The 24,491-nt window shown below is 44.8% G+C and overlaps 1 protein-coding gene and 1 long non-coding RNA gene across 4 annotated transcripts in view; one reads left to right on the plus strand and one right to left on the minus strand.

The window, feature by feature from the left end:
* PIK3R3 (phosphoinositide-3-kinase regulatory subunit 3) overlaps nucleotides 1-24,491 on the plus strand; it is a 77,253-nt gene that overhangs the window by 38,977 nt on the left and 13,785 nt on the right. Inside the window, exons 1-3 of one of the 2 annotated variants that reach the window (XM_021528713.3) lie at nucleotides 5,647-6,354; nucleotides 21,246-21,357; nucleotides 23,665-23,763. In XM_021528713.3, coding sequence (XP_021384388.1) covers nucleotides 6,249-6,354; nucleotides 21,246-21,357; nucleotides 23,665-23,763 — 317 coding nt within the window. In that variant the 5' untranslated portion in view covers nucleotides 5,647-6,248. Of the gene's footprint in view, nucleotides 1-5,646; nucleotides 6,355-21,245; nucleotides 21,358-23,664; nucleotides 23,764-24,491 lie in introns of those variants that run through there. The other variant, XM_021528703.4, reaches the window with a different exon arrangement.
* Nucleotides 1,142-5,440, minus strand: LOC146766742 (uncharacterized). Of its 2 annotated transcripts, none has more exons than XR_014956864.1 (2): nucleotides 5,359-5,440; nucleotides 1,142-4,406 (listed from the first exon to the last, which is right to left on the minus strand). It is a non-coding gene; the product is annotated as an uncharacterized LOC146766742 (long non-coding RNA). The 2 variants fall into 2 exon arrangements; XR_014956863.1 differs by lacking the exon at nucleotides 5,359-5,440 and adding an exon at nucleotides 4,741-5,350.

The following is a 24,491-nucleotide window of genomic DNA, read 5'->3' on the forward strand; positions in this document are numbered from 1 at the left end:
AAATGGGGATCGCTGAAACCCTTAACAATCGGACTGTCAGGCTGCTTCTTTAATGGATTGCTCTGTTTAACTCTCTCTGTTTGTCACTGGCAAGATGACAAGAGAAATTAGTGTACTGGAAAATATAAGGTAACTGGCAGTTCCCCAGCCCGGTTCCACAGCCCCGCAGACCCCGGGGTGCTGCAGCGCTAGAGCCCGGCTCACCGGCTGCTCTCCTTCCTCTGCGGAGGAGGAGGAGGAGGAGGGGAGCTTACAACCTCCTGCCCTTCCTAGGGGTTGGGAGACCTGCAAAAATACCCCGTGGCTCCGGGACTGACCTAGTGATGAGCATGTGGAGAGCAGCGGTGCCCCCATGGCTGGCTGCACGCCAGGACTGGGGTGGGGAGAGCACCGAAATGTCCTCCCAAGCCGCAAACCTTTCATCAGCTGCTTTGTCGCCTGCTTTTACACCACGCATACACTTTTTAAAGCGCTGCAGGTTAATGTCAGTTTTCTGGGAGCATTAAAAGATGCTTTCAGCGTGTGTGTGAGTGTGCGTGAGCACATGTGAGTGCGTGCAAGGGTGCACAGCTTTGGAGATGCTCCGACACCTCCATTGTCTGCAGCCAGGCCCTGAAACTTGGCAGCAACGATGCCCCGAGGCTAGAGATGTACCTTTCACTTTTCCCATGAAATTCCATTTTGGTTTGGCTGAGTTATAAAAAAAAAAAAAAAAAAAAAGTTTGAAAATCACCATTTCCCTTCTGCTGCCTGCATTCCTCAGGAAAACTTTGGCAGCCTGTCAAAACAATAACTGAACGTGAACTTTCTGAAGAGCTGGCCCGGTGCTGTCTGCCAAAGCAGCAATTCAGCACAGCTCAGTGCGGCGTGCCCTTTCCCTCACCCCCCCGTGCCCACCCCCTCCTCCACCCCGGGCACCCTCCAGGTGCAGATGTGTCCACCCCAAACACCCATGTGCAGAGCACAGGGTTGGCATCCACTGTCCAGCTGCAAAAGCCACACACACTTCCTCTCCCCTTGCAGGAGAGCAGCTCTCTGCTTCCATCCCAGACCGTTACTCCTGCAATTTTTTGGGCAGAAGCCTCTGGAGCAGTGAGGAAAGGCCAGTCCAAGCCTTGCTGAGGAATACCTTAGGTCCAGCTGCAACAACCTACATTGTAGACATTTATTTAAAAGATCTTTCTCTTTATTTTTTTAAAAATGTTATTTCCTATGTTAAAAGAATGTTGTTTACAATGCAAAGCCAAGTGCTTTTAAGTTAGGAAATGCCTAATGTATGATTCCTCACAAGCTCAGCTCTATGTGCATGCCTTGTGTTCCAACCTTTATGGACATGAGCCCTTATTTCAAACTCTTTCCTTACCCAGCAGACAGGGGAGGGAAAAGGGCACAAGCTGCTCTCACTGCCGTAAATAAGACACTTCCTAACACTGAAGTGTTTCATTTGAAAGTTTTTTGCAGACCGCATATTATTCTTTAATACAGGTTTTTAATGCAATGTATAATTTTCAAACCAAAGCCCCCGACTTCGGCACACTTGCCAGAGTTTTCTTCACCACAGAAATGTGGCCGCATCTGGGGTGGAGTGAAGCAACTGTTTTGCAGCCTGTTAGGACATAAAATGACTATAAAACAGAGAGAGAAAGCACAGTCCTTGTTAAAAACACCCATTACATTTCACATGAAGGTTCTGGAGGATGCAGGGAAGCAAACTGCTGCTGCTTCACCCCTGCAGGGATTAATACTCTTAATCTGTGGCAAAAGTTTTGTGGTCTCTGTGGTACTTTTGGGGCTCAGACTGTACAGCTGAAGGGGAAGATGGTGCTTGGACTGTCCCCGTGGTTCAGAAAGGCAGGATGAACCTCTGCCATTCCCAACCCCTCTTCTGCCAGCAAACCTTGGGGTTGGTTTCTGATTTACTGAGCCACACTGAGACCCCAGAAGCAGCATCTGAGCCAAAGCAGACAAACCCTCACAACTTCCCTCGTCTCCTCATCGCCAGGAGCTGAGAAACAGGCAGGGAGAATCTGCTAACTAAACCAAACTGCAATAACTAGTTGTTCTTTTTGTGCTGTTCCCTGCAAGGTGTGCCTGCTCCTGTAGGAAGCTGGCCACCAGTCACAGCACATCGTCCAAACAGTGTCTGTGCAGCAAAAGGCCAGTAATTTCATGTAGCATCTACTGATGGCCAGGGAGTTGTCCTTGCTGATGTGAATGCAGCCCTACCTTCTCCAAGCTCCCCTCCAGCAGGCCCTGAGCTTGTGTTAACAGTGCAGCTAATATCTGAATCTCAGGAGTGGTTAGGAGTCTCCAGCCCGCCCCAAAAGTCTCTCATCATTTTCTGCATTTGGCTGGCAGCACTGTGGATCCAGCCCCCCTCCCTCTTGCAGCCCTCCAACTATAAAAGCCTGTTGTGGCCTACATTCAGCTGTCGGATATCACATTATCATGGCTCGGCAAAGAGGAAACCAAGCAGTTTGGCACAAATGGCTTTTCTGTGTTCAGTCTGTTCCACTGCAGGTCTGTTCAGCTCCTCCTGAAGCACATGGAAGTGCTCAAAACTTCAATATTTAATCTTGCCTTGAAATGCAAATTGTCAGATCCAAGGAAAGGAAAGTGAGCAAATGCACAGCCGTCGACATGAGATGTCAGGACGTTGGGAAGGCAGCAGGCACTCAGCTCCCTTCTTGTCTTTCAGCTTCAGTGTGGGGCACCAGGACCTCTCCTCCAGCACTCTGACCACCATTATTTTGTGTCAGTGTTTGAATGTAGCTTTTTTCATCTTGGGGTGATGTACTGGGTTTGCATGGCCTGGTTTTGGCAGTGGGAGCACTCCCAGACCTTGAGCATCCCTGAGCCCTCGGTGTGCTCCTGGTTTTGTCTCTGCTCTCCGATGTTCACACCTTGTGCCTGTGAGAAAGGCACAAGGAGAGGGGGTTTAGCAGCGTGTAAGGCAGCAGATGTGCCTCCCTCTCCCCCCTGGGCACACACAAATGCACACCATGCTCATCCCTGGTGCAAGGCAGGCAGTGTGGTAGGAAAGGGAGCACCCTCTATGTGTGTTTTTGAAGCCAAGCAATCTCGGGTAAATTATAAGCACAGTTTTGAGAAATAAAAACACATTAATATTCTGTTCTCTCAAGGCATTATCCTACTGTTTACCATTACACACAATCCTCTGCCTTAAATTGCATCTTTGATTAAAGGAGCAATGAGAGAAACCAGTGCTAATAACAAAATGTATTCTGCTTTAAATCACTAAAGTGAAAACATCAATAAGCTGTAACCATCAGTGCCGCCATGAAAATGAAGGCAACCACCATGGGAAACAGCAAGGATGAAATCCACTTTGCCAGCATAAAAGCCAAGTAATTAGGTCTTATGTGGGTGGAACTTATAATGAGGTGCAGGAAGGGGGAAAATGAATTTCAACCTGAGTCTGCCTCCTTCCCTCTCTCTGCCACAGCTGCTTATCTAAGTTTGGGGGCTGCCATAGGGATCACAGCCCCATTTTTTAGCTGTGCAGGGCCTGCAAAGCAGCATCCATTTCTCCACCCCCACCCAGGCCCGACCCTTGTGGGATGCCCCACACCTTGCCAGTGGGCAGCCTGGTGCACAAAGCACCAAGTTAAATTTCACTGCGGGAGCCAGCTGTGCTCCCAAGGAGGGCATTTCCCTTTGAAGAAGCTGGAGCTGATACATGGTATCAGCTCAATAATTTAATTTAAAAATTAGAAAAAGGAATAATATCTGGTTATCGTGGATTAATCAGAGTTTGTGGATGGGTTTATAAAATTAATTTATGTGCAGTGAGTGACTTGAATCAAAGCCCTGTGCTTTTCTGCAGCCATCCATCCCTCAAGGAGCTCTGTTCCTGGAGCAGGCTGCTCTAAATTGCTTGCTGTGGAAGTTGTGATACATCAGCAAACTTCAGATCTCCCCTCATACTCTTCCATCGGGTACAGCCTTTCAGTTATTCAATGTCGCAGTCACCCTAAGGTTCAGCCAAGCCAGGAGGGTGTTTTCAGGAGCTGCTACCTAATGCCAGAGCAGGACAAATTATTCGTCACTTGCTCTTCTATGCTTTGAAGTGCAAATAAAGCAGACACCTTCGGTGTTGGATTTTCCAACATTCTCTGAGATTTCCACAGCAGATCAAGGAGTTGTTCATCCTTGTGCCTCTGACACTGGTTGGGAGTTCTCGGGAAAGGACTTTTCCTTAATTTCTCAGCAGCAGCGTTTCTCTAAGGATGCTGTGCCGCGCCAAAACCGCGGCTGAGTGCCGAGCTGGCTGCACTTCTGCCTCCCGCCGGTGCCTGCGGGCTGTGGCTGCCCATCGGGCTGTGGCTGCCAGGCAGGCTGAGGTTCCATTTCGGGTGTGTTTGCAGCTCAGCCTTATCCCAGACCTGGTGAGAGACAGACATCCAGTTTGGTGCCTTTCCCTGTGGTCTTTTTGTTTTGTTTTGTTTTTTCCCCCCCGCTGGTTATGTCACTAGAAAGCGCCTCGGGTTTTTCTCGAGGGTCACGCTCGCTGGTTATGGTGCCCTCTGAGATGGGCAGGTTATAACGCAGATTACACACAGCAGGCAGCTGCCAGGGCCCTGCACAGAAGGGAGGAGAGCCAGCGTTTGTGGCCGGTGCAGCGGCTGAGGGGTCAGCCGGGACGGCTCCCGCCGGGGAAGTGGCCAGCGGCTCTACCTTCAGAGGGTCCCCGGTGCCCGGGTCTCCCACAAGCCTCACCCATCGCCACACGGCGGCCGGCCCGGGCTGGAGGGTGCCAGGTAGCCCCGGTGCTGCGGCGCACGGGCTCGGGGCGGGGGCAGCCCCGCCGGCGATGGGGACAGGAGGAGTTTCCCGGGGCCAGCGCTGGAGCTGCGGGGCCGGGACGCGGGGCCGGTCACCCCGCGCCCCGAACCCCGCTCTCGCCCCAGCGCTCCCCTTCTTTTGTCCCGCTTAGTAACCGGCGCTCGCGGCCAATCGCCATCGAGCCGGCCGGCCCCGCCGCGCGCCGATTGGCTGAGCCGCCCGCAGGCCTCTGCCAATCCCGGCGCCCGCTGCTCCCTCAGACAAAGGCAGCAGCTCTGGCAACTGCGCTCCGCTCCCCCCGCCCCCCGCGCGTGCTCCGCGGCGGCGGCCCCTTGGCGGCCGGCCAGCCAGCGGACCTACCACCGCCACCGCGCGCCTCAGCACGGGGGGGGGCACTGCGAACAGGCGTCGAGAAAAGTGGCGAAAGCGAGCCGGATAAAAGTTAGAAAAGGGGGAAAGCAGACGTTTATTCTATACTAATCTTTATGTGTGCGTCCGCCTCGCCAGCGCAAAGAGACATTTTTCCCTTTATGTCTTAATTTTTTTGCTCACCCCTCACTCCGCCTCGTGGAAGCGCCCGCTCACGCACACCCCCGTTCACCTCCAAGGGGTTAAAGAGCCGGCGCGAAGCCCCGCCCCCTGGCGCCGGGGGGGCGTGGCCCGCTCCCCGGCTAGAGGCGGGTGGCGGCGGCCGGGCCCCTCAGAGCCGCTTAAAATGTCACCGAGCGCGGCCGCCCCGAGCCCGGCCCCGCCGCCCGCCGCCGCCGCCCGCCGCCCCGCGCCGCCAGCAGGGCACGGCGGGCCCCGCCGCGGGCCGCCCGCCCGCCGCTGAGCCCCGCGCAGCCAGCCCCGCCGGCGCGCTCCCACCGCGGGCGCAGCCCCGCTCGGGCTCCGCGCCGCCCGTATTGTTGCCCGCCGCCGCTGCCTCCTTGCGCGTCCTCCGCCGGCGGATAGAATTCATCCAGAGACTGAAATCGCCCCTTTTTAGCCGCTGCTTCCCACCACCATCGCCCGGCTTTCCTGTGGGGGGCTTGTTTGGCTTGTGTTTTAAAAATACCCCGAAAACGGCGATTTTTAGAAAGAATTCAGGAAAGTGGCTTTCCTGTGGAAAGGTGTCTTTTTTAAACAAAAAGAAGCACTCTCTCTATATATTATTATATATATTGCTACCTACCTTTAGTTCCTGTAGGGCAGCTGCTGAGGTGACTTGCGTGAAGGCTTAAATTTAATTTTGCGATTTTAAATTTTTTTTTTTTTTTTTTTTTTTTTGAGAAGTGTTATTTTACAGCGAGGTGAATTCTTCTCGGCTTTCTTTTTTTTTTCCTTTATTTCTTTTATCCCTCCCCCTTTTTTTTTTTTTTTTTTTTTTCCCTTCACCTCTCGATTAAAAGCCGAGCTATCCAACCTCTTATTTCTAACCCTACCGGGACTTGGCTGTCGCGATGTACAACACGTTGTGGGATATGGACCGCGATGACACGGACTGGAGGGAAGTGATGATGCCCTATTCCACTGAGCTGATATTTTACATTGAAATGGACCCTCCAGGTAGGGAGCCGAAGCCTGCGAGCTGGCCCCGCACCCCTGGCAGCGGGTCGGGGACTGCCGTCCATCCCTGCCCTCCCTCCTCCTGCAGACTTTTCCCTTTTAGAATAAAAGGGGGAGGGGGGTGAAAATTAATATCTGTAGTTTAACTTTGTGTAAACTTCCCAGGGACTTGAGCCCGCTGTCTCCTGGGCAAAAGTATTTTAATACTGGGGGGTTTTTTTTGTGTGTGGGGGAGGTGGGAGGAGAAGAGCAATTGATGGTGCCTTTTGGGAGATGAAAGGAGGCAGGAGGAGGAGTGCTTCTCGCAGCCCCTCTCCCGTGTCTCCTTTTTTGAAAACCTTTATTGAAAAGCGTATATTTCGGCTGTATTCGCTCCTAGTGGAGCGCTTTTATTATCCTCTTCACCTGTGTGCCTTTATGTGCCTGTAACGCTTTGATGGTGGTGATTTACCCACCTCCATTCAGTTCCAGTTTAATCGCTTTTACAGTCTCCAATACCCTTTTCTCCCCAGCTCCCTTCCAGCAGTGACAGATGAGGTGTGTGTTGTCTCTGGGTTTTGGTGATGGGGGGATAATATTTGGGAACAGGCTGGAATCCATCCCTGGAGGCACAGTTACTTTGATAACACTTAATAACCTTGTTCAAAAGGATTTGATTCACTTTTTCTTCCCTCCCCCCTCCATGGATTGCTAGTGCTGAAAATGGGGAGATGTATTATCCCTTGCTTGCCTGGAGTTTTTAGATGGGGCAGAAAGTTTCTTTTGTGTCTGAAGAGGGGAGGGAAGGCTTGTGAGGAGGAGAGGCTGAGTCTTTCTTTGGCAAATGAATTAAAGTAAGCATAGAGGAGTACTGGTGAAACTGTATCTATACCTGTAAGAGTCATACAGGCTGAAGCAGTAAAGTGTTTGAAGGGCCTTTATCTTCTCAGGTCTGTGATCTGTAGAGCCAGAAGGCACAGTAAAATATGCACCAAAAGTCTTAGCCTGCAGAGAAATTGATAGCAAATAAGTAATTCCAAGTGCTGTCTTTTATGGGGTGCATACTTTCAGAATGTGCTTTTCAACCTGTGCCTGAATCGTGGCATGTATCTGCAAGTGTGGTTTATTCTCTTTGTTTCAGCACAGTGATCTGTATTTTTCTCTCTGGAGGTATGTGGTACTTTAATTAAAATGGGAGGAGGTGATCATCCTGAGATTTTTGGATCTCAAGGACCTGTACTTGCTTCTTTTGGTAATTCTGGCACTTTAAAAATTGGACAGATCTCTCAAACACACAGCACTGGTCACTACTCATTAAATTCTTGCATAGCTGACACTATTATTAGATGTTACTCCTGAAAGCCTAAAGTTCAATCAAATCACTTTGCTTTTGTGAATTTTAAAGGATATCTTTCTTGTAAATGCTTTTGATTTTTAACTATTCACGAGGTAAGTATTTGTGTGTGCTTGTATCAAATGAACAAAAACCCAAGTCCCATTGTAGGTGACTTAAAGCAATTAGTGTGGGGCTTTTATTTAAAAAAAAATAACGCCCCTTGAATGGGTTAGTACAAGGAGGCTACTAAAAGGGGCTGGACAAAATGAACTGGTTAGAAACCCAACTTTCCAGTGTTTCTGCAAGAATTTGGCCATGTAAAATTCTTACAAAGACTGTCAAAGTTTACATTAAGAAGATTTCTTCTATCATTAATAATGCCAATGCTTCCATCACTGGAGCCCTCTTGTCAGGGATCAAGGATCTGCACAGTCCAAACACCAGTTAGCAAAAGGACTTCATGTTACAGGCTGATCCCTGAAGTGTTCAGTAACTTTATCTTTCATATTTTTAAACTAGACGAGCCAGAGCTGGAAATGATGCATGGGATAATCCCCATGTGTATGTCCTGATTTTGTGGAACTGTAACTTTTAAATTGCAGGGGGAGGGAGGGAGAGTGTGGCAGATGTGGGTCTGCTTTCTCCCTGTCCAGAGGCAGGGTCAGAAAGCGTTTTCTGGCCTGGGATGATAGGTCATCCCTAAGGGGGGTGTGGAGGAATTTATTTGTGGAAGGCTTAAACATTCAGCGTGCCTTGGGATAAAGTCACTGCCTTTGCACCCGGTAACAAGCACAGCTCCATTTGGCCCGCTTCCAACAAAAATTTGTGAAGGTTTTCGGTGCAGCGTTCCTGGTGCGGTGACCGGAGATCCTGGGGGGCTGTGTGGTGGCAGCGCTCCCCTGGGAGCAGGGGTGTGCAGCCCCCCCAGAACAGCGATGTGCAGCCCCCAGAACAGCAATGTGCAGCCCCCAGAACAGCGATGTGCAGCCCCCAGAACAGCGATGTACAGCCCCCAAAGCTGCCGAGGCAGCCGGAGCGCTCCTTTGTTCCCACAACTTGAGCCGAGACATCCCCGGTTGGGTTTTGTGCCGCAGCACCGGGCACTGGCGGATCCCGGGAGCCAAGTGTCTGGGCTCACGCATGACTGCCCCTGATTACATTTTACTGCATCTAAACTTGAGGCAGAAGACAAAAGCAAGGTGAACATAATGTGCGGTGTCACCCGTAACCTCCGAGCTGAGGGTGGGGATACTGCTTCTCGTTAAGGGCCGGTAGACCTTTAATTTATCTTGGCAGGCCGTCTTAATACCCACCTTAGCCTTGCCCAATAATAATGCAGAAATAAAATCTGGTGATGGCAGGCAGCCTGCAGCACAGCCGGAGCTTCTGTCAGGCCTCAGTGCACCTGCACCAGCTTATCAGTGTGCTTGTGTTTGCTGTTCGGGGCTGTAGGTGTAAATGGATGTTCAGAGCAGGTCCTGGAGCCTCTCTGCTACAAGGTTTGCTCTAAAGTTCAGAATAAAAGTAATAATGCCTCTCTCTCACTTGAGTTTTTCTCAACTTGAGCAGAGGCAGTCGGGTAACAAGGAACTGCAAGCTTTCTGCTAGGCTAAACATAGGAGTGGGACATAGGAGTTTTCCCAAACAGTGGTGGAACTAGGGATGCAGCTCTGCCAGCGTCACAAAGCAGAATTCAGAGCAGTACAACTAACACAGGAACCGCAGTGGTGACAACCAAGAGGGTGACTCCTGTTGCCTCATGCTTTTTACTCCTGCTTACATTTTATTTTGCATTTATACATGCATCACTGGCATAAGGGAGGATCTCTTTATGGCAAATAATACTACATGCAGCCAGTAACTTTCAGTATCTAAAGACACAACTGGGGCCATCACTTGCATACAGCTAACATAACAGCTTCTCAACTTTGTGATGATGGATTAAGTTAAAATATTGTGGCTGTAGCAGCATCATGTGCTGGCTCTGGCATTAGGAAACTGTCAGGGGTTCACTCATATGTTTGTTGTTGCTGTGGGTCTTGCTATGTTAAAAGACAAGAAAATAAATTCTGGGTTGAATTTAGTTTATTTGACAACAGTAGTTCAGGTCTGCAAAAAGTTGTTACTGCCAGAAGTTTTTGAACAGAGGATTTCAAATTGACTGCAAAAGTTGTCAGAGTATTGAAAGCTCAACTACCTATGTACTGCCTCACTTAAACTTAGAAGGGCTAAGTAATGTCTTTCCCCCTGTAGATCTGGGATACATTATCAGTTGTGATGGTGATAAAATGTGTAATCACTGAATACATTTTGTCACAGTTGGATGAAAATCAGTAAGAGTGGTCTGCTGGGATTTCTGATACAGATGTCAGCAAAGATATTGGGCTCAACTACAAATTAGAGTTTAGTTTCCTTTGTGTGGGTTATGAAGAAAACCACAAGTTTAAGGCAGGCTTCCTAGTGCAGAATGGGCCTGTCTATGAACAGATAGTACAATAACTCTTTGACCTAAAGCTATATGGAAGCTACCTGTTTGAACCCTGAAATATGACCAGCTACATTCATAACTTGATCCAGCTGTCTTTTTCAAGAACAGTACTTTGTCTTGCCTCATATGCTGTAACAATGCTGTTGCTACAAAATTTTTCAATATTTAAGCAGGGGGAGTAATAATTTGTTATTTAGTTTAGTCTGCTTTGTAGAAGCAGCACTGCCATTGTATGAGTAAAGTAAGTATTCCAAGTATTCAAGGGAAAGACTGTATTTATTCATTATAGTTTCTATTTTCATATATAATTTGACAACCCTTATTTTAGGGGAGCAATAACTGTAATTGTAATTTGGAAAACACAGGGTTCCAAGCTCAAGGGCAGTGTTTACTGGGATACCAGGTGTGCTCTATCATTATCAGTGTTACAGTGGAAACTGAATGTGGCTTCTCAAATTGGGTTTGTGATACACAGTAGCCAGATGTAGGTGAACACTTCCTGTCTATGCCTGAATAGTTTTCCAGTGGGAGAACAGATGCAAATTTGAATAGCTTTGTCAGTGTTGTCCTTCAGCTTATCTGACTCCAGAGGCTTATCAAAGAAAAGTTCTGGTTTTGCACATCTTAAAAAAGAAATAAAAATAGCCCTACTAGTGCATGTAATCAAAACAGCAGCACTGTAACTTCAACTGTCTTTTTGTGCAAATTTAAATCATGCTGGAAATCATATTTTAAAAAAGTAGATGTTTGGGATTAAGAGTTTCCCTGTTACAGAAGGGAAGTTTGTGCAGGCTAATTTGGGGTAGAGCAGGGAGTAAATAAGACTCATTCACTGTATTCTGCATATCTGGGAAAATTGTTTGGATTAGAGTCTCAGCTTCTATGAGAGCAGTGGTGTGAAATGCTTGTATTCTGTTCTTGTTTCACCTGGAGTTCTCTACTGGCCTTTTTATTTAATTATTTCTGTAACCATTCTTTTATTTCTGATTACATTTTTATGCTTGCTTCTGCATTCCTTGCATTTTATTTTCTTTTTGATGGCTCTAACTGTTAAAGAATATCACTCATCAGTTTTCAATTAAATACATGACCACAAAAAATAGCACCATTAATAGAAAGTGAAATGCTGTCTTCCTTGAGATGAGAGATCCTGCCTTAAAAGGCTGACATTTGTGTTTATTACTAGGTTTTCAGTTTATGTAGAAATAGTTGGGGAAGCAGAACTTTCTAAAAGGAGTTTTTCAGTTCTGTGTTCTTAAAGCTATGGGTTTATGCAAACTAAAACATGAGGGAACATTCTGAGAAGAAACAAAGCTCTTCAATGTGTGTTTTTGCAGCAAATGTTATTTCTGCAATTGTTGTTCCAAGCAGTTTTGTATATTGCATTATTCCTGTACCTGACAGTCTCACATGTTTAAAAGGAAAAGACTCTTCCTGGAGTTTTCTGTGGGGCTATTGCTTTCCCAAGCAGTAGAGCTGACTTCTGTCTTTGCCATTGCCTGCATGATTATCTTACTCCAGACTGAAGCTGTTTGTGCTTATCTTTGCTCTACAGCTTGGGAAAACAGAGGCATAGCTGGTCATACACATCTGCACCCAGGACTGAACACAGTTGGGTGCCTTACATCACCTCATGTTGGTTGTTTAGTGAGTCACTTTTTAGGCAGAGAACTAGAGAAGAGTAAAGAATACTTTTATCAGCATGCCCTGTGTGTTTTAAAGCTTAGGCTTTATTATTGTCAGAAAGACTGTTAACTGTGTTGAAACAGGTTGCTGTAAAACTTCAGTCCCATTAAAGCCATAGGTGTGTTCTAGCTGGATTTTTTGAAAAACTCATTTTTGTAAAGTAGGTTGCTGAGTAATGCTTAAGGAACAATCTCTGTTCATGTACTAAGTGCCCCTATGGAAATGAGTCAGATTGTCTTTTTTTCTTCCGCTTTTTATCACATTTCTTCTGACAGGTTAAAGTCTGCACAATAGCTAAGTAAGCGAGAATTTGCTTCTCCACATAATACAAACTACAGCACTGAGCTGGTGCTCTGTCCCCAAACAGTGTGAGTGGATGTAACTTCTTTTGAAGATATTTTCATTGTCCTTCATGTTTGCTGTGTCCTCCACTCAACAGACAAAGATACTGCAATGTTCCAGTAAATATATTACAGTATCTTAAGTTTTTCTAGTTCTGAAGAAAAAAAATGTCTATATACAGGGAGCTTTACAAGGATTCATACAGTAAAAAAAAAAAAAAAGGCAAAGGGCAGGTGGTGCCTCTTGTAAACCTTTCCAAAAAGGACTCCAGCTGCCCTGCTGAACACCAACGAGCTGCCTGGTGAATCCTGATGCCGAAGCACAATGAGCTCTGAAGCTTTCCTCTGGCTGAACAGGATCCAGGATCTTCACTGACTTTGAGTACAGCAGCACACTCAAGATGGATGCCTTCCATCCAGAGCACTTTGAAAAAGGAGATGAAATACTTCAGCTGCTTCAGCCTGTGACTGCTTCCAGCATTCACCCAGAGTCTACTAGTTTTTGTGATTTTAGTGGTAGTTCATAGGAATGTTACTTCTAAAGGAAGATAGTCCTGAGGATGACAAATAGTTACCTGGAAATGGCTTCAAAAACATCACATTTCTCTGCACAAAAGTTGGTGGGTTTGGAAGAATTGTAAAAATACCAATCTACTCCTTAATATTGTTTATTCCTTTGCTACAGAAAAACTTTACTATTGATTCAGTGTCACTTTGTGACTTGTACTTCAGGTCAGTTTTCTCCTTCCAAACATAATCCTTTCCTTTTTTTTTTTTCCTTTTCCTTTCCTAACTCTCTGTTGGTTTCTTCTAATCCCTGAAAGAAGAATACTGGAGCCAATTTTTTAGGTTTTTACCTTCTGTAGCCTCATCCTAGCTTTGTCCCTGGAGCCCCTAAAATCTGATGCTGCACACAATCATATTTTCTTTTGGAGGAATTATTTCCTTCCTTGCATGCCTCCCCTTAAAAAACCCAAACAAAACCCCTGAAAGCACAGCTGCTGCAGTGGAGTTCAAGAAAATTTGCTGTAATGGGGGGAAACTTGGCTCACTGTTGACATGTGGGGCTTTCTGAGTGTGAGCAGTAGGGCTTGCACTCAACACCTGTCCCAGGAAAATGTCTTAGAGATAAAATGGATGAGAAGTTCATTGATAATATTGAACTTGAGCCTGTAAGTTCTGTCTGTTACAACCTGAATTTGTACATTGCAACTGAATTTCCCGGGCTGTTTCTGTGCTGTGTCCAGTACTCCTGCTGCTCTGCCCTGTGTAGTTGTCCTGAGGACATTATCAGAATCTAAATTGTTGGCCCCCAAGGAACTGCTCCCAAGTGTCCAATTAGAAGTCTTTGGTGGTTTTGGCTTCGTTACCCTGATTTATCTCCTATCTCCAAGAGTGCCTCTTGAAGGATACAAGGCAGCTTGAATCAAGGAGATGAGTGTTTAAGATCCTTTCAGTTTTGAAGGGTACAGCCCAGTCTCACTGATAAGTTTTGGGGCAGTGAGAGAAGTCAAGCTGCTGCTCTGAAATGGATTTAATTAAAATACTTTTAGGATCACCATGTACTGAGTAAGGATATGAAATCTAAGCATGAGCAATGGCCAGGCTTGACTCTTCCATGTCTGCTCTGAACCTCTCCTTTTGCTGGAGGCACTTTGTGGGATCCCATGGATAGGGACTTCTGCCTCAGTGGCACTTCCTTCAAGATCAAGGTTCTTAAAAATGATGACTCATGACAAAGTGTACAGCAGATTCCCTCTGAATACTTTTTTACCTTCAAATTTCTTCTGGAGTCTTGATTTAGAAATGCACCTTTTGATCTTGATTTGGATGGCTCACTCTTAGCAATTTAGGTGGTGTTGAAATATTTGTGCTTTGGTAACTAGAAAATGGTTTGACATAGTACAAGGACAGGTATTGTATGAGGAACAATTTTACATACTGCTCTGAAAGATTGGAGCTAGTGGTAAGCTGAAATAAAATGCTGCTTAGAGCAGCAAGAATCGTATGCATTTGCAGCTGTATTATTATTTTTAAATAGCCTCTTGTGCAGCAAACTTCTCAGTAGCACCAGTTATTTCTGTGAATTGGATCCCCTGTGAGGTTTGTACCTGACATCTGGATGGATGATTAGTCTTTGAAATACCTGGGGAAAACAGCCCTGAGCTGTTTTGATTTAACTTATTTATTATTTAAAATTAGTTATTATTTAAAAGATCTTTTTATTTTGACTTTGGTATGTGTCCTAGCCATAGCTGTCACTGCTTGGGCCTGACTTCATTCCATCTCTTCTACAATGAAAAGCCAGTTCTTCGTTCTCAATCACTGTAGTTCTTTGCTTATTCTGAATTTTGTGTTTTCCTTGCTCTTGTCAGAAAATCTATTCCTGCATATTGAGCAAAGAGTATTTTTAATAGTGTTCTAAAGACTCTGCCTGTGGAGGATTAGAAAACATGCTATGGTATTTCTTCTGTGAAGGCAGATGAGGAAGTGCTTTACTTAGAAAGCAAAAAGGGAAACTTTAGCTCCTTGGACTTTACATTTACTTTTGCTGTATAGTCTTCTTGACCTGACATTTGATACTGTAAAGCACAATATTCTTGGTGAATATCTGAAATTTTCATGGCAATAAAATATCTGTCATGGACTTTCATCCAGAGTTGGCAAAAGCCTGGGGCTGCTCTTTACATGATAAAGTTATCCCTTCCTTGTGTGAGCCAGGCATGTGATGCTGGGTAGTGATAACCTTTGAGTGATGAAACATGGCAAAAGTTCTGAAACCTCTCCAGTTCATTAAGAGTGTGCTAATTATACCTGGTAGGTGAAAGAGGACCTATCCTTTTTATTCTCCTCATGTTAATTTTGGGACAGTCACCTCAACCCTATTGATCATGGAACCTCTGACATTGCTGTAGCTTTGCAGCAGTTACACTGGGCTCTGGGTTAGAAGGAAAAGGTTTTTTCATTGGGCAGTGAAAATAATTGGGAAGCTGAGGGGTTTTTTGGCTTTGAACCTTCATGCAAAGGCTGGAATGAAGGGGAAGAGCTGTGTTTTGGTACAGAAGTCAAAGATCCCCATGTCATTAATCTGACTGTGAGCATCTTCCTTTTCTTGTGTCTCAGCCCATGAAGTAATGCAAAGTAGTGAAAGATGCTTCTGAAATGCCCAAAGGAATGATAAATTTCATCCAGCCTCTTCACACAGTTGTCCCCTGTTCTGCAGGTGCCTCAGAACAGATAATTTTTTAACCTGTGCAGTAGCTGTGGATGCTCATGAGGAACAGAGTACAGCAGAAGCCTGTCAGGTTGTAGGAGGTAGAATGGTGATTGGGAAGTGTGGGAGAGAGCTAGATATCTAGGGAGTTTTCAAACAAAACAGATCTTTATCAAAAAAGCCAATTAATAAAAACTGAAATATTTCTTAAAGGTGTTGTTTTTTATGAAAGTTCATAGAAACATAAGCAAAGCTATAATGGGAGTGTTTTCATTGGAAGCCTGCCTGGCCTTCTGCCAACTTGTCTGCTGTTTTCTGTAATGAGATATTGAAAGACTTCAATTCTTTGAATATGTCTTACTCCTTGGCATCTGGCCTATTCTGGGGGAGGAGGGTGCAAATGTGAGCATGCCTGAGGTTCTGTGGCCAGCAATAATTCCATCAAGGCGCTTCCTTCCCCATTCCCAGAGCAGTTCTCTGTGCACATTAGCTGCCCTTTGAGGAAGGGCAGCTTCGAAGGGCGTCGGTGCTCAACGCTCTGCAAAAGGGGTCTTGGCAGGAGAGCTGAGATAATTTACCTGCCAGAGGTGGGAATGAGCTGCTGTCAGCAGGTGTGCACGACCCTCCTCTTTGTCAGCTGCAAAAGCTCTGCAGAAGCCTGTGCTTTTTTCACAGATATCTTTGAGGGGTTCTCATGCAGCAGGGACAAGTACAGGACTCCTGAGGGAGGGAAAGATTTTGAGGCTTTTCCTGAAATGTGTTAGAGAAATTGAGAAGAGTGTTTGAGAAATTGAGTAAGACAGCAGAGAGCAGTTAAAGATTGGGGTGAATTTTTCTCTTCAACAAAGCTAGCCTACATTTTCATTCCAAGTCTTCATCTATATCTCCAAAGGGAAAACCCTTCTCTCCTCGAGGACTATGTCATTAAAATGTTAGCTGGCCTAACCACAGATTACTTGCATGTTTCCATAGCAATGACACTTTGTAGAGCTTTATATTACACTTTGCAGGGTATCTACTGTACATCAGCCTTTTTGAAGCTGAGTAACTGTCTTGGAAATCCTCTGATCTGTTTTCTGCTTGTCACAATGTAGAGAGAGAGTAGATTGAGAGCATCAGAAAGAAGGCTAGTAAACAAGCCCATGAAAGTGCTGAGGGACTTAAAATTGACTTTATCAGAGTACTTGGTAGTTGTGATTATTTGTAACAGTAAGGTAGATGTAATGCTGCATTTAAACCTGCTATGCTCTTAAGTATCTGGTTTGAAGCTCTTGGAAAATACTGGAAGAAATAAATTGTGGGACCATTCTTAGACTAAGTAGCATCTGCCTTAAAAGTGAAAATTGGAGTTTAATTAACTGGCAGGTTAATTTTGTATGCAAATACTTTAGCCAGAGAAGAAACAGCCTGCTTGACTGGGTACTGCATGGAATATAGCACTTGGATAACTGAGGCATTTTTCTTTTTTAATCCTGAATCAGTGCCATTGAAAACCCTCACACACAGGACTCGGTGGCTCTTAGATCATTTAAACTTATAAAATTCTTTATTCAAAACCTGACTGGGGAATGTGTATATCTCATTGAAGTCACGGCCTACTTCCCTGCAGTTAAGTTCAGGACCAATATAGCCCAGGATTTTTTACGAGAGACTTTAAAAGAAAGACAGCGGCGTTGGACTTCAGACACTTGCCAGCTCTCCTGCCTGCCTGGGTGTTGGAGGCGCTTTGAATTTCAGAGAGTCAACGCAGCTATAGTCACGAGTCACCTTTACAAAAAACAATTCTGCACAGTCAAGAAAGCATCCCAAAACTACCTTTGGCAGAGCCCAGGCCATGGGCTTGTCTCTCCAAGGCTCTGCTCGGCAGCTGTGGGAGCAGCTCAGCTGAAGGTACCTGCTGGAAATGGCACAGCAGCCTTCAGGGCCTGACGTCAGCAACATCCGATCCCACGCCCGGCACGCATTGGCTGCCATCCCTCTGTCCATCACCAGCTCATTTTTATTTCCCCTTCTAAGTGACACTGAGCTGGGATTGGGATTTAGCTCAAGCTAGTCTCCTTGGGAAAGCTAGAAAGGGAACTAGAGTTGCTAAAGAAATTAAAAACAGATATGCCCATGAATGAATGAGGGAGAGCCAGTCTGCTCTTATTGCCAGGCGGTCACTGAGGGCTGAACCTGATCTTTGAAATGTTCTCGTGTGGGAGTGAAGGGTACAACTGAGCTGTCACCTTTTGGGGTTTGGAAAGATCTGTGCTCTAAAGCTGTCCTAGTGACATGGTAGGGGAAGGATGCTTGTGTATCTGGTGCAAAGAGAAAATTCTTTATTAGAACGGATAGATCTGTTGTGCTGTTAATCACTTGTGATCAGTGTTTCTCTCCCAGGAAAAAAGAGGCATCAGGATCATTCACTTTAATCAGAGCTGGTTTTGAGATAAAGTAAAATTGTGCCTGTGGCTAGATCAGAATTGGACTCAGTGACATAGAAAGAAACATGGCTGCTCTTGAAAGCATTTCTGTTGACTTCAAGACAGTCTTACCTTACCTTACTCTAAGATTTTAGGTCTCTAATGTTCATTAAGTAAAATATATAAAACTGGATTGTTTTGAATTTAAAATCAAAATCTGTGGACTCTTTGAGTCTCTCTGTAGCTTCTCACAGAAACAGCACAGGATTTCTCCTAGCAGGGTTGTTAGTATCATCTAGGTACTAAGCAAAAACTTCTTAAGGATGCCTCTTCTAGCAACCTCTTGGGCCAGCATTATGAGAGCAGCAGTGTGGTGGATGCTGCTCTGTTGCAGTAGACTTGCCATGCCATTACAAAATATTCCCCTTTGTCATCACAGGGGCTGGGCTGTGAGGTTTTTAATCTACCTTTGTGAGTGTTGTCCATTTGTACAGACTAAAGTCTATGGCCTGAGAGGGTAGCCAAGAAATGCTGAAATGGATTGGCATGTTGGCCTATAGGGTAAAGCAAGAGCAAGGGCCTGGTTCTGTATCCAGTACAGGGGAAAATCTATTATGACTCAAAGAGCTCGAAGCATTGAAAGTAAAGAGTTAGATACATAGCTCTCTGGAAACAGGATCCACCCTTGCAAATAGTTTTGTATTTTTAAAATGTGCAAGCTATTATAAAGCATTTTTCAAAAGTCTATTGTGTAAAGGACTGGCTTCCATGAGTCAGGTTTTACAGGAACTGGTCCAAGCCTTATTCTTTTCCCTGAAAGAATTTCCTTCCAGTTTTCTCATGAAGAATGAAGTTCTGTAGGCAACGTCCCGATAGTGAGAACTGATATCTGCCTATTAAGGCAAAGGAGAAACTCCCACCTGTAGTAGGGGCACTGGGTGTAATGTCTAGTGCTCTGAATCCAAACTCCCATTCCTTACCTTTCTGGTCTTGGTTAGTTTGCTTTTCTGTACCCAGTGCTTTGGAGTGAGCCCTAACAAAGCTGCCAAATAATCCCACACTGTATAAAGGAGCAAGACGTAAATTTACAAGGAGAGCTAGAGAAGTATTTAAGTGTCCTTGAGAACACTTGAAAACCCCTTCTGGAAAGCCCATACTACCAGTGTAAAACAGACTTTTTACACTGTAAAATACCTTGAAGTTGTTGTTATGTCCAGACCTTAATTTGAAGGTCCCTTTGAAATAATTGCAGATGCTGGTGCAGTTTTCTGTCTGTACTTTTGTGTGTTTTTTATATAAAACTTAATATGCTTTTTGATGACTCAAAGCCTACAAAAGATTCTGGAGCAAATCTATGGGTTTTCTGACCTCAGATTTACTGTGACACTGATGAGACTCAGAACTGCTGTAGCTGTCCTGTCCCAGATATGATGTTGGGAGCAGGGAGGACCTGATGACATTTCTTAATTCAGGAACTTTGAAAGGGGGAGATGGAACAGCCCAGTGAATGCAATTTATTCCAGAGGTTTAGCCTGGGTATGTGTTCCTCTGACCCTGGATGGGGCTGTTGGAGCCTTACTCTCAATGGTGCTTTGTGCAAATACTTGTGCACTACACAAACAACTGTAGTAGTTAAGCTAGGAATAACTGAAGCTTCCTAACCAGGAAGGTACTTCACTGAATCTGAAGGCTTTCACCTTCCTTTTACAACAAGACCTGTTATTGCCTCACTAGATGTGTGCACACCTGAAAGTTCCCAGCTCACCCCATAAAAAGAACCTGTATGCTACAGTTTAATGCTCGGTCCCACAAAATGAATGCTGCTATCTGAATCAGGTGTTTGGTCAGCAACCCCAGGGTGCAAACGTCTGGGTCAAGGTTCAGATTTAGTTTAGATTGGCTCAATTAAAGCATCTACTGGTTTGTCAGAGAACAGTGAAGTTACTGTGTTGGATATTCAGCATGAAATGGTATTTGGAACTGCAGTTGGAAGCCTGTTTTCTCTTCTTTAATGTGGGAGGTGTGGCTCAGAGGTGAGCAGCTGGATGGTGCCAAGTAGCACACCTCTCAGTGTAAGCCATTCCATGCTGAACCTGGAGATCAAAATCTTCTTTCTGCTGCTTTTATTTGTGTTTCTGTGTGTACATGGGGATTGTGCATCTGAAAGATGGCTGTTGTCACTGTGTCAGGCCTGCTCTCTGGTGCTTGTGTAATCTAATGGTGAGGGCACAGGGCTGGGAGCAGATGTTCAGGGTCTGACTTAGAAGCATGCTAGCAAATCAATGTGTGTAGCTGCTTTCTTTCTCTGAATGTGAATGTGACCTGTCCCTCTGTAAAACACTCTCATGAAATGCCTAAAAAATGCTCATTTTCAGTGTCAGTGTTCCTGATGAAGCATCCAGTCTTGCAAAACAGGGGACAGCATTCAGGACACCCTTCCCCTGAGAAAATAAGAACATGTATAATACATTTCTGCTCACAGACCAGTTTCTACCAATACGTGAATGTGCCTGTGGCTCCTGAATTACTGATTCAGGGCTTACAGTCAGCTTCATGATAAAGTTGTTTGAGCAAAAACTGGCCAAACAGAAACAGCATTGGTATCTTGTATGCCCTTACGTTGTGTAACCTATTTTGAGAATGGAAGTAAAAGCCATTCATGTTTGCCATGAATTCAGGATAGGGGAATTCTGGGCAGGCATGCACCAGCCCTGCAGGTGTGCAGTTCTGCCTGTCTGTTGGGCATCTGTAGCATCCCCTTTCCTGTGGTGAACACTTCAGCCTGCACGTCAGCAAAGCAGTGCAGGCACTCTGTTATCTATTGTTCCCTGTCCTCTTCCCTTATCACCTCATGTCCTGTACTACTCAAAGAGTCAAAGCCTTTGTTCCAAACAGGAGCCTAAGTGACAAACCCAGTGTAAAACGTGAACCTTGGGTCTGTGACAGAGACAGCCCTGTCCAGCCACCACCATTCTCCAGCAGTGTTTTTCCCTCTGAAGAGTTCACCTGTTTGCTCTTGTGGGCTGGCTTCAGAGCTGCTGGTGCCTGAGCAACTGGAGTTTTTCCATAGTGGTGCCCAGTGCTCTCCAGGCTGTGGCTTTCAAACACAATACACCTTTGTCATTTGTTTGGAGCTTTAGGCGGCACCTGCCCTTGTAGTCGTGCCTGCACCAGTCTTCTTTTAACAAAAACTCACATTTCCTCATACTCCTTACTTTTCTCCTCCCTCAAGTGTTTGATACTAAAAAATCTCAGATCACAGTGGAACAGTTGACTTCAGACTTCCTTTAAGATTACAAGTTCCATTTGGTTTGAGAGAGCTTGAAAGCTGAGCTCAAGATGCATATTTTCTCTTTTTTTTTTTTTTTCTGTAGTATTTCATTAAGAGTTTAGTGATTATTTTCTCCTGATTACCTTCTGTAAATCTGTTTTTCTTTTTCAGCTCTTCCTCCAAAGCCCTCCAAACCAATGACTCCAGTCAATACAAATGGAATAAAGGACAATTCCAGTTTCTCTCTGCAGGAAGCAGAGTGGTACTGGGGGGACATCTCAAGGTAAGCAATATTGTTAGAATATATTAATTAAAATGTATTAATATATATTGTCAAAAGTAGGATAAGCCTGCTAGAATTCAAGACAAAAAGAGCATGCCTATTTCAGGCAGCATTTCACTGCAAGGGAATGCTTTAGGACTATGCTTGGCAAAGCACCTAAGTGAAAGTACTCAGCTGGATTCAGGATATTTAAGTTGTAGTTCTTCTAGTGCAGATGTTGCCAGTCTTGGTGACAGTAATTTTTGAGTTTCTAAATTTGCCTGTATATACAGTCTTTAAAAAGAAGATAAATGCTTCTGAATCTGATATTTAATAAAGTGTTGTAAGCATGTAATCCTGGAATTCATGCAGTTCAGCAAAATTTCGGTATAAAAATAGTATTTCTGGATAAAAGGAGTTGCATTCTTATTTTTGGTTTCTTTAACGTTTGTTTAAAATTTCAGCTATATTAATTTCTACTACATGGTGATATGAAAAATAGCTCTTACAAATGCTAACCATCATCTAGCTATACTGAGCAGATGATAGAGACACATACCAAACAAATTAAGTTTTGCCTCTTAAGAAAACCCTTTCCTGTGCACTTGAGAAAATAGATTGCTTGGGCTAGGTTCAGAAAATGAAAGGCCTGTTTTTATATACTTAATTACATAAAAGAACTGAAATGTTCAGTCATCTCTTACCCTCTTAAGGCACTTTTGAAGAGTCTAGAATTTGGAGCTGTAAGAGGACAGGTGAATGTGCTGGGAGTGTGATCAGGAATTGCTCAAACTTGTGCACATAATACTTTGAAGCACTTTGGCAAATAGAGGCATGAAGAGTGTGTTTGCCACATGAGCTCACTGATGTTCTGAGAGGGGAAATAAAGTTTTCATATCTTTATTGTACCACCCTTATCTGTTTATAATGCAAACCCTCATAGATCTTGCTTTTGAAGGGCCTTGGCAGAGATATTTTTCTGTTAATTTTAAGCTGAAGCAGAGTGGAAAAACCTGAACACAAAACCCACTAGGCACAGTTTGTTTAAAACTGCTCAATATTGGTATCAGTTTATTGACTGTGGATTTGTCCCTCAATTACCAGTGCCCATGATGGCAGGAGCTAATGCACTGCAAATCGCATTGGACTGGCTTTATTAGATTTAAACTTGATACACGCTTATGTAAAGATGGAATTGTTTATGACACTGGTTTGGCAGCCAGCAGCTACAGGCTGCATCAGGCTAGCAGGGCAGGAGCAATGTTCTTCAGTCAAGAACTTGTGCTGAAAATTCTGTCATGAGCTCCAGGGTGCAACTTGCAGGCCCAAACCTGTAGGTCATTATCTGGCCATTCAAAAAGGACTTAACTGGGACCAATCTGTAAAATGGTCTGAGAGGAGTAAATGGATATGAGCATGTGATACTCAGTAGGAGTCTGTTTTACTAACAAAATAGTTTTCAGGTAGCTAAATCAAAGCTAAGGCTATTCTTTTGTTGTTCTTCTGAATACTTTTGTTCCTTAGTATTTGAACAAAAAAACCTGCTGTTTATTTTTCTTTGTAAGATTCAGCCAGGCTTCCTACAGCACCTAAAAAATGTTGAGGCTACTTGAAAAACTTTTGTTTCCAAATGATTATATTAAAAAGTGCTTAGGGCTTCCAAAACTTTTGAGAGAGCTGTTATAAAGTGAGATACATAATCTGGGTAAAATGCTCATAAGTAAGATGCATATCTCTTCAGCTGAAATAATTTTCTTAATGCCTACAGGTACTCACTTTCGCTAAAAGATTTCTTGGTTTAGCTTACAGCTCTGGACTGAGTATCCTTCTGCCTCAGTTGTAAATAAGGAAAAGTTGCACTGAAGCTAGCAAGGTTGTAGTGGTTTAAAAGGGCTGTAAATAAGATCAGAGTTAAGCCAATAATGAGCCTCTTGAGACTAAAACTGTGCTAAACCTTAGGCACCTTTGAGCTGTGATTCTAGAGACCAGGTCTTAAGAGGTCAGGACTGGCTTCTCAAAGGGCACCTGTTCCAGTGTGGACTTTAAAACCTGAGCAGATTAAAGGGAAAGGTTGTGAACTGAGTCACAGCTGCTACTGTTGTTTAAACAGAGCCTCCTTCCTAAGTGGCTGTTGACTGCAACTACTTTTCTTTAGCACAGCTACACAAGTTGAGGCTTGCTTTAGGTGGCCTAAAAAACTGGAGAGCCTGAGCGTGACAGAAGATTAAACTCTGCAGGCACTGGTGTTGCTGGGTCAGATGTTTCACCTGTGGTAAAGGTGGTCATGTCCTTAGCACTTCTAATTTTGCCTCCCTTTCCATTCTCCAGGGAAGAGGTCAATGACAAATTACGAGACATGCCAGATGGAACATTCCTGGTGCGCGACGCATCGACCAAGATGCAGGGAGACTACACTCTGACACTGCGGTGAGCACTGAGCACTTGTGGTCTCCTCAGCAAAACCCTGAGGAGCTGTTGCCATTCCAGTGACAGCCCTGGCTGTGTAAAGCTCATGTGGCTCAAGCTGAGAGATGTTCCCAGTTCTGCACATCACAGAACAGGCAAATAAAGAGCCATTTCTGACAGTCAGTTCTGCTCTGTGCATTGAGTTGTGTCCCTCACTGAGTGCTACCCTGAGGATCTCTGTGTAGATGAGATGGACTCAGGGAGGAGAGCTGCTCAGGAGTACTTCATGGTTTCAGAATTGCTAAGGTAAAGGTAAAAGGTGTTTGTAAACCAAGCCTTTGGTTCATGGGAGAGTGTTGAATACCTCATCAGTGTGCAGCTCTGGAGAACTGAACAATGTCTTGCTAAAAAGAGTATCTTGTGCTTTCTGATCTAAAATTTAGGGAATATTGATTTGGAACCATGTTCTTTTCTTCGTGTCTGCGCATGGCAGGTTTCCCAGAGCTGCCCCAGCCCTGTCTGCTGCAGTTAGGCAGAAACCTCATGTGACTGCTCTGGTGCCTTGCCCAGCCTGCCCAGCCACTTGCCTCTGACAGGCTCCCAAGGTTGATTGTTAGGGACAAGCATGTGAGGCACAGAAGCCACAGCCTTTGTATCACACCCTTGGGAGTTACTGTGATACACAGGTACTTGATCCTGCCTTGAAATTCCATTGCCATAGTGGTAGGTTTGATCCCAAGGGTGTAGTT

The sequence above is a fragment of the Lonchura striata genome, chromosome 8 (assembly GCF_050655825.1).
Source record: "Lonchura striata isolate lonStrDom1 chromosome 8, ASM5065582v1, whole genome shotgun sequence".
NCBI lineage: Eukaryota > Metazoa > Chordata > Aves > Passeriformes > Estrildidae > Lonchura > Lonchura striata.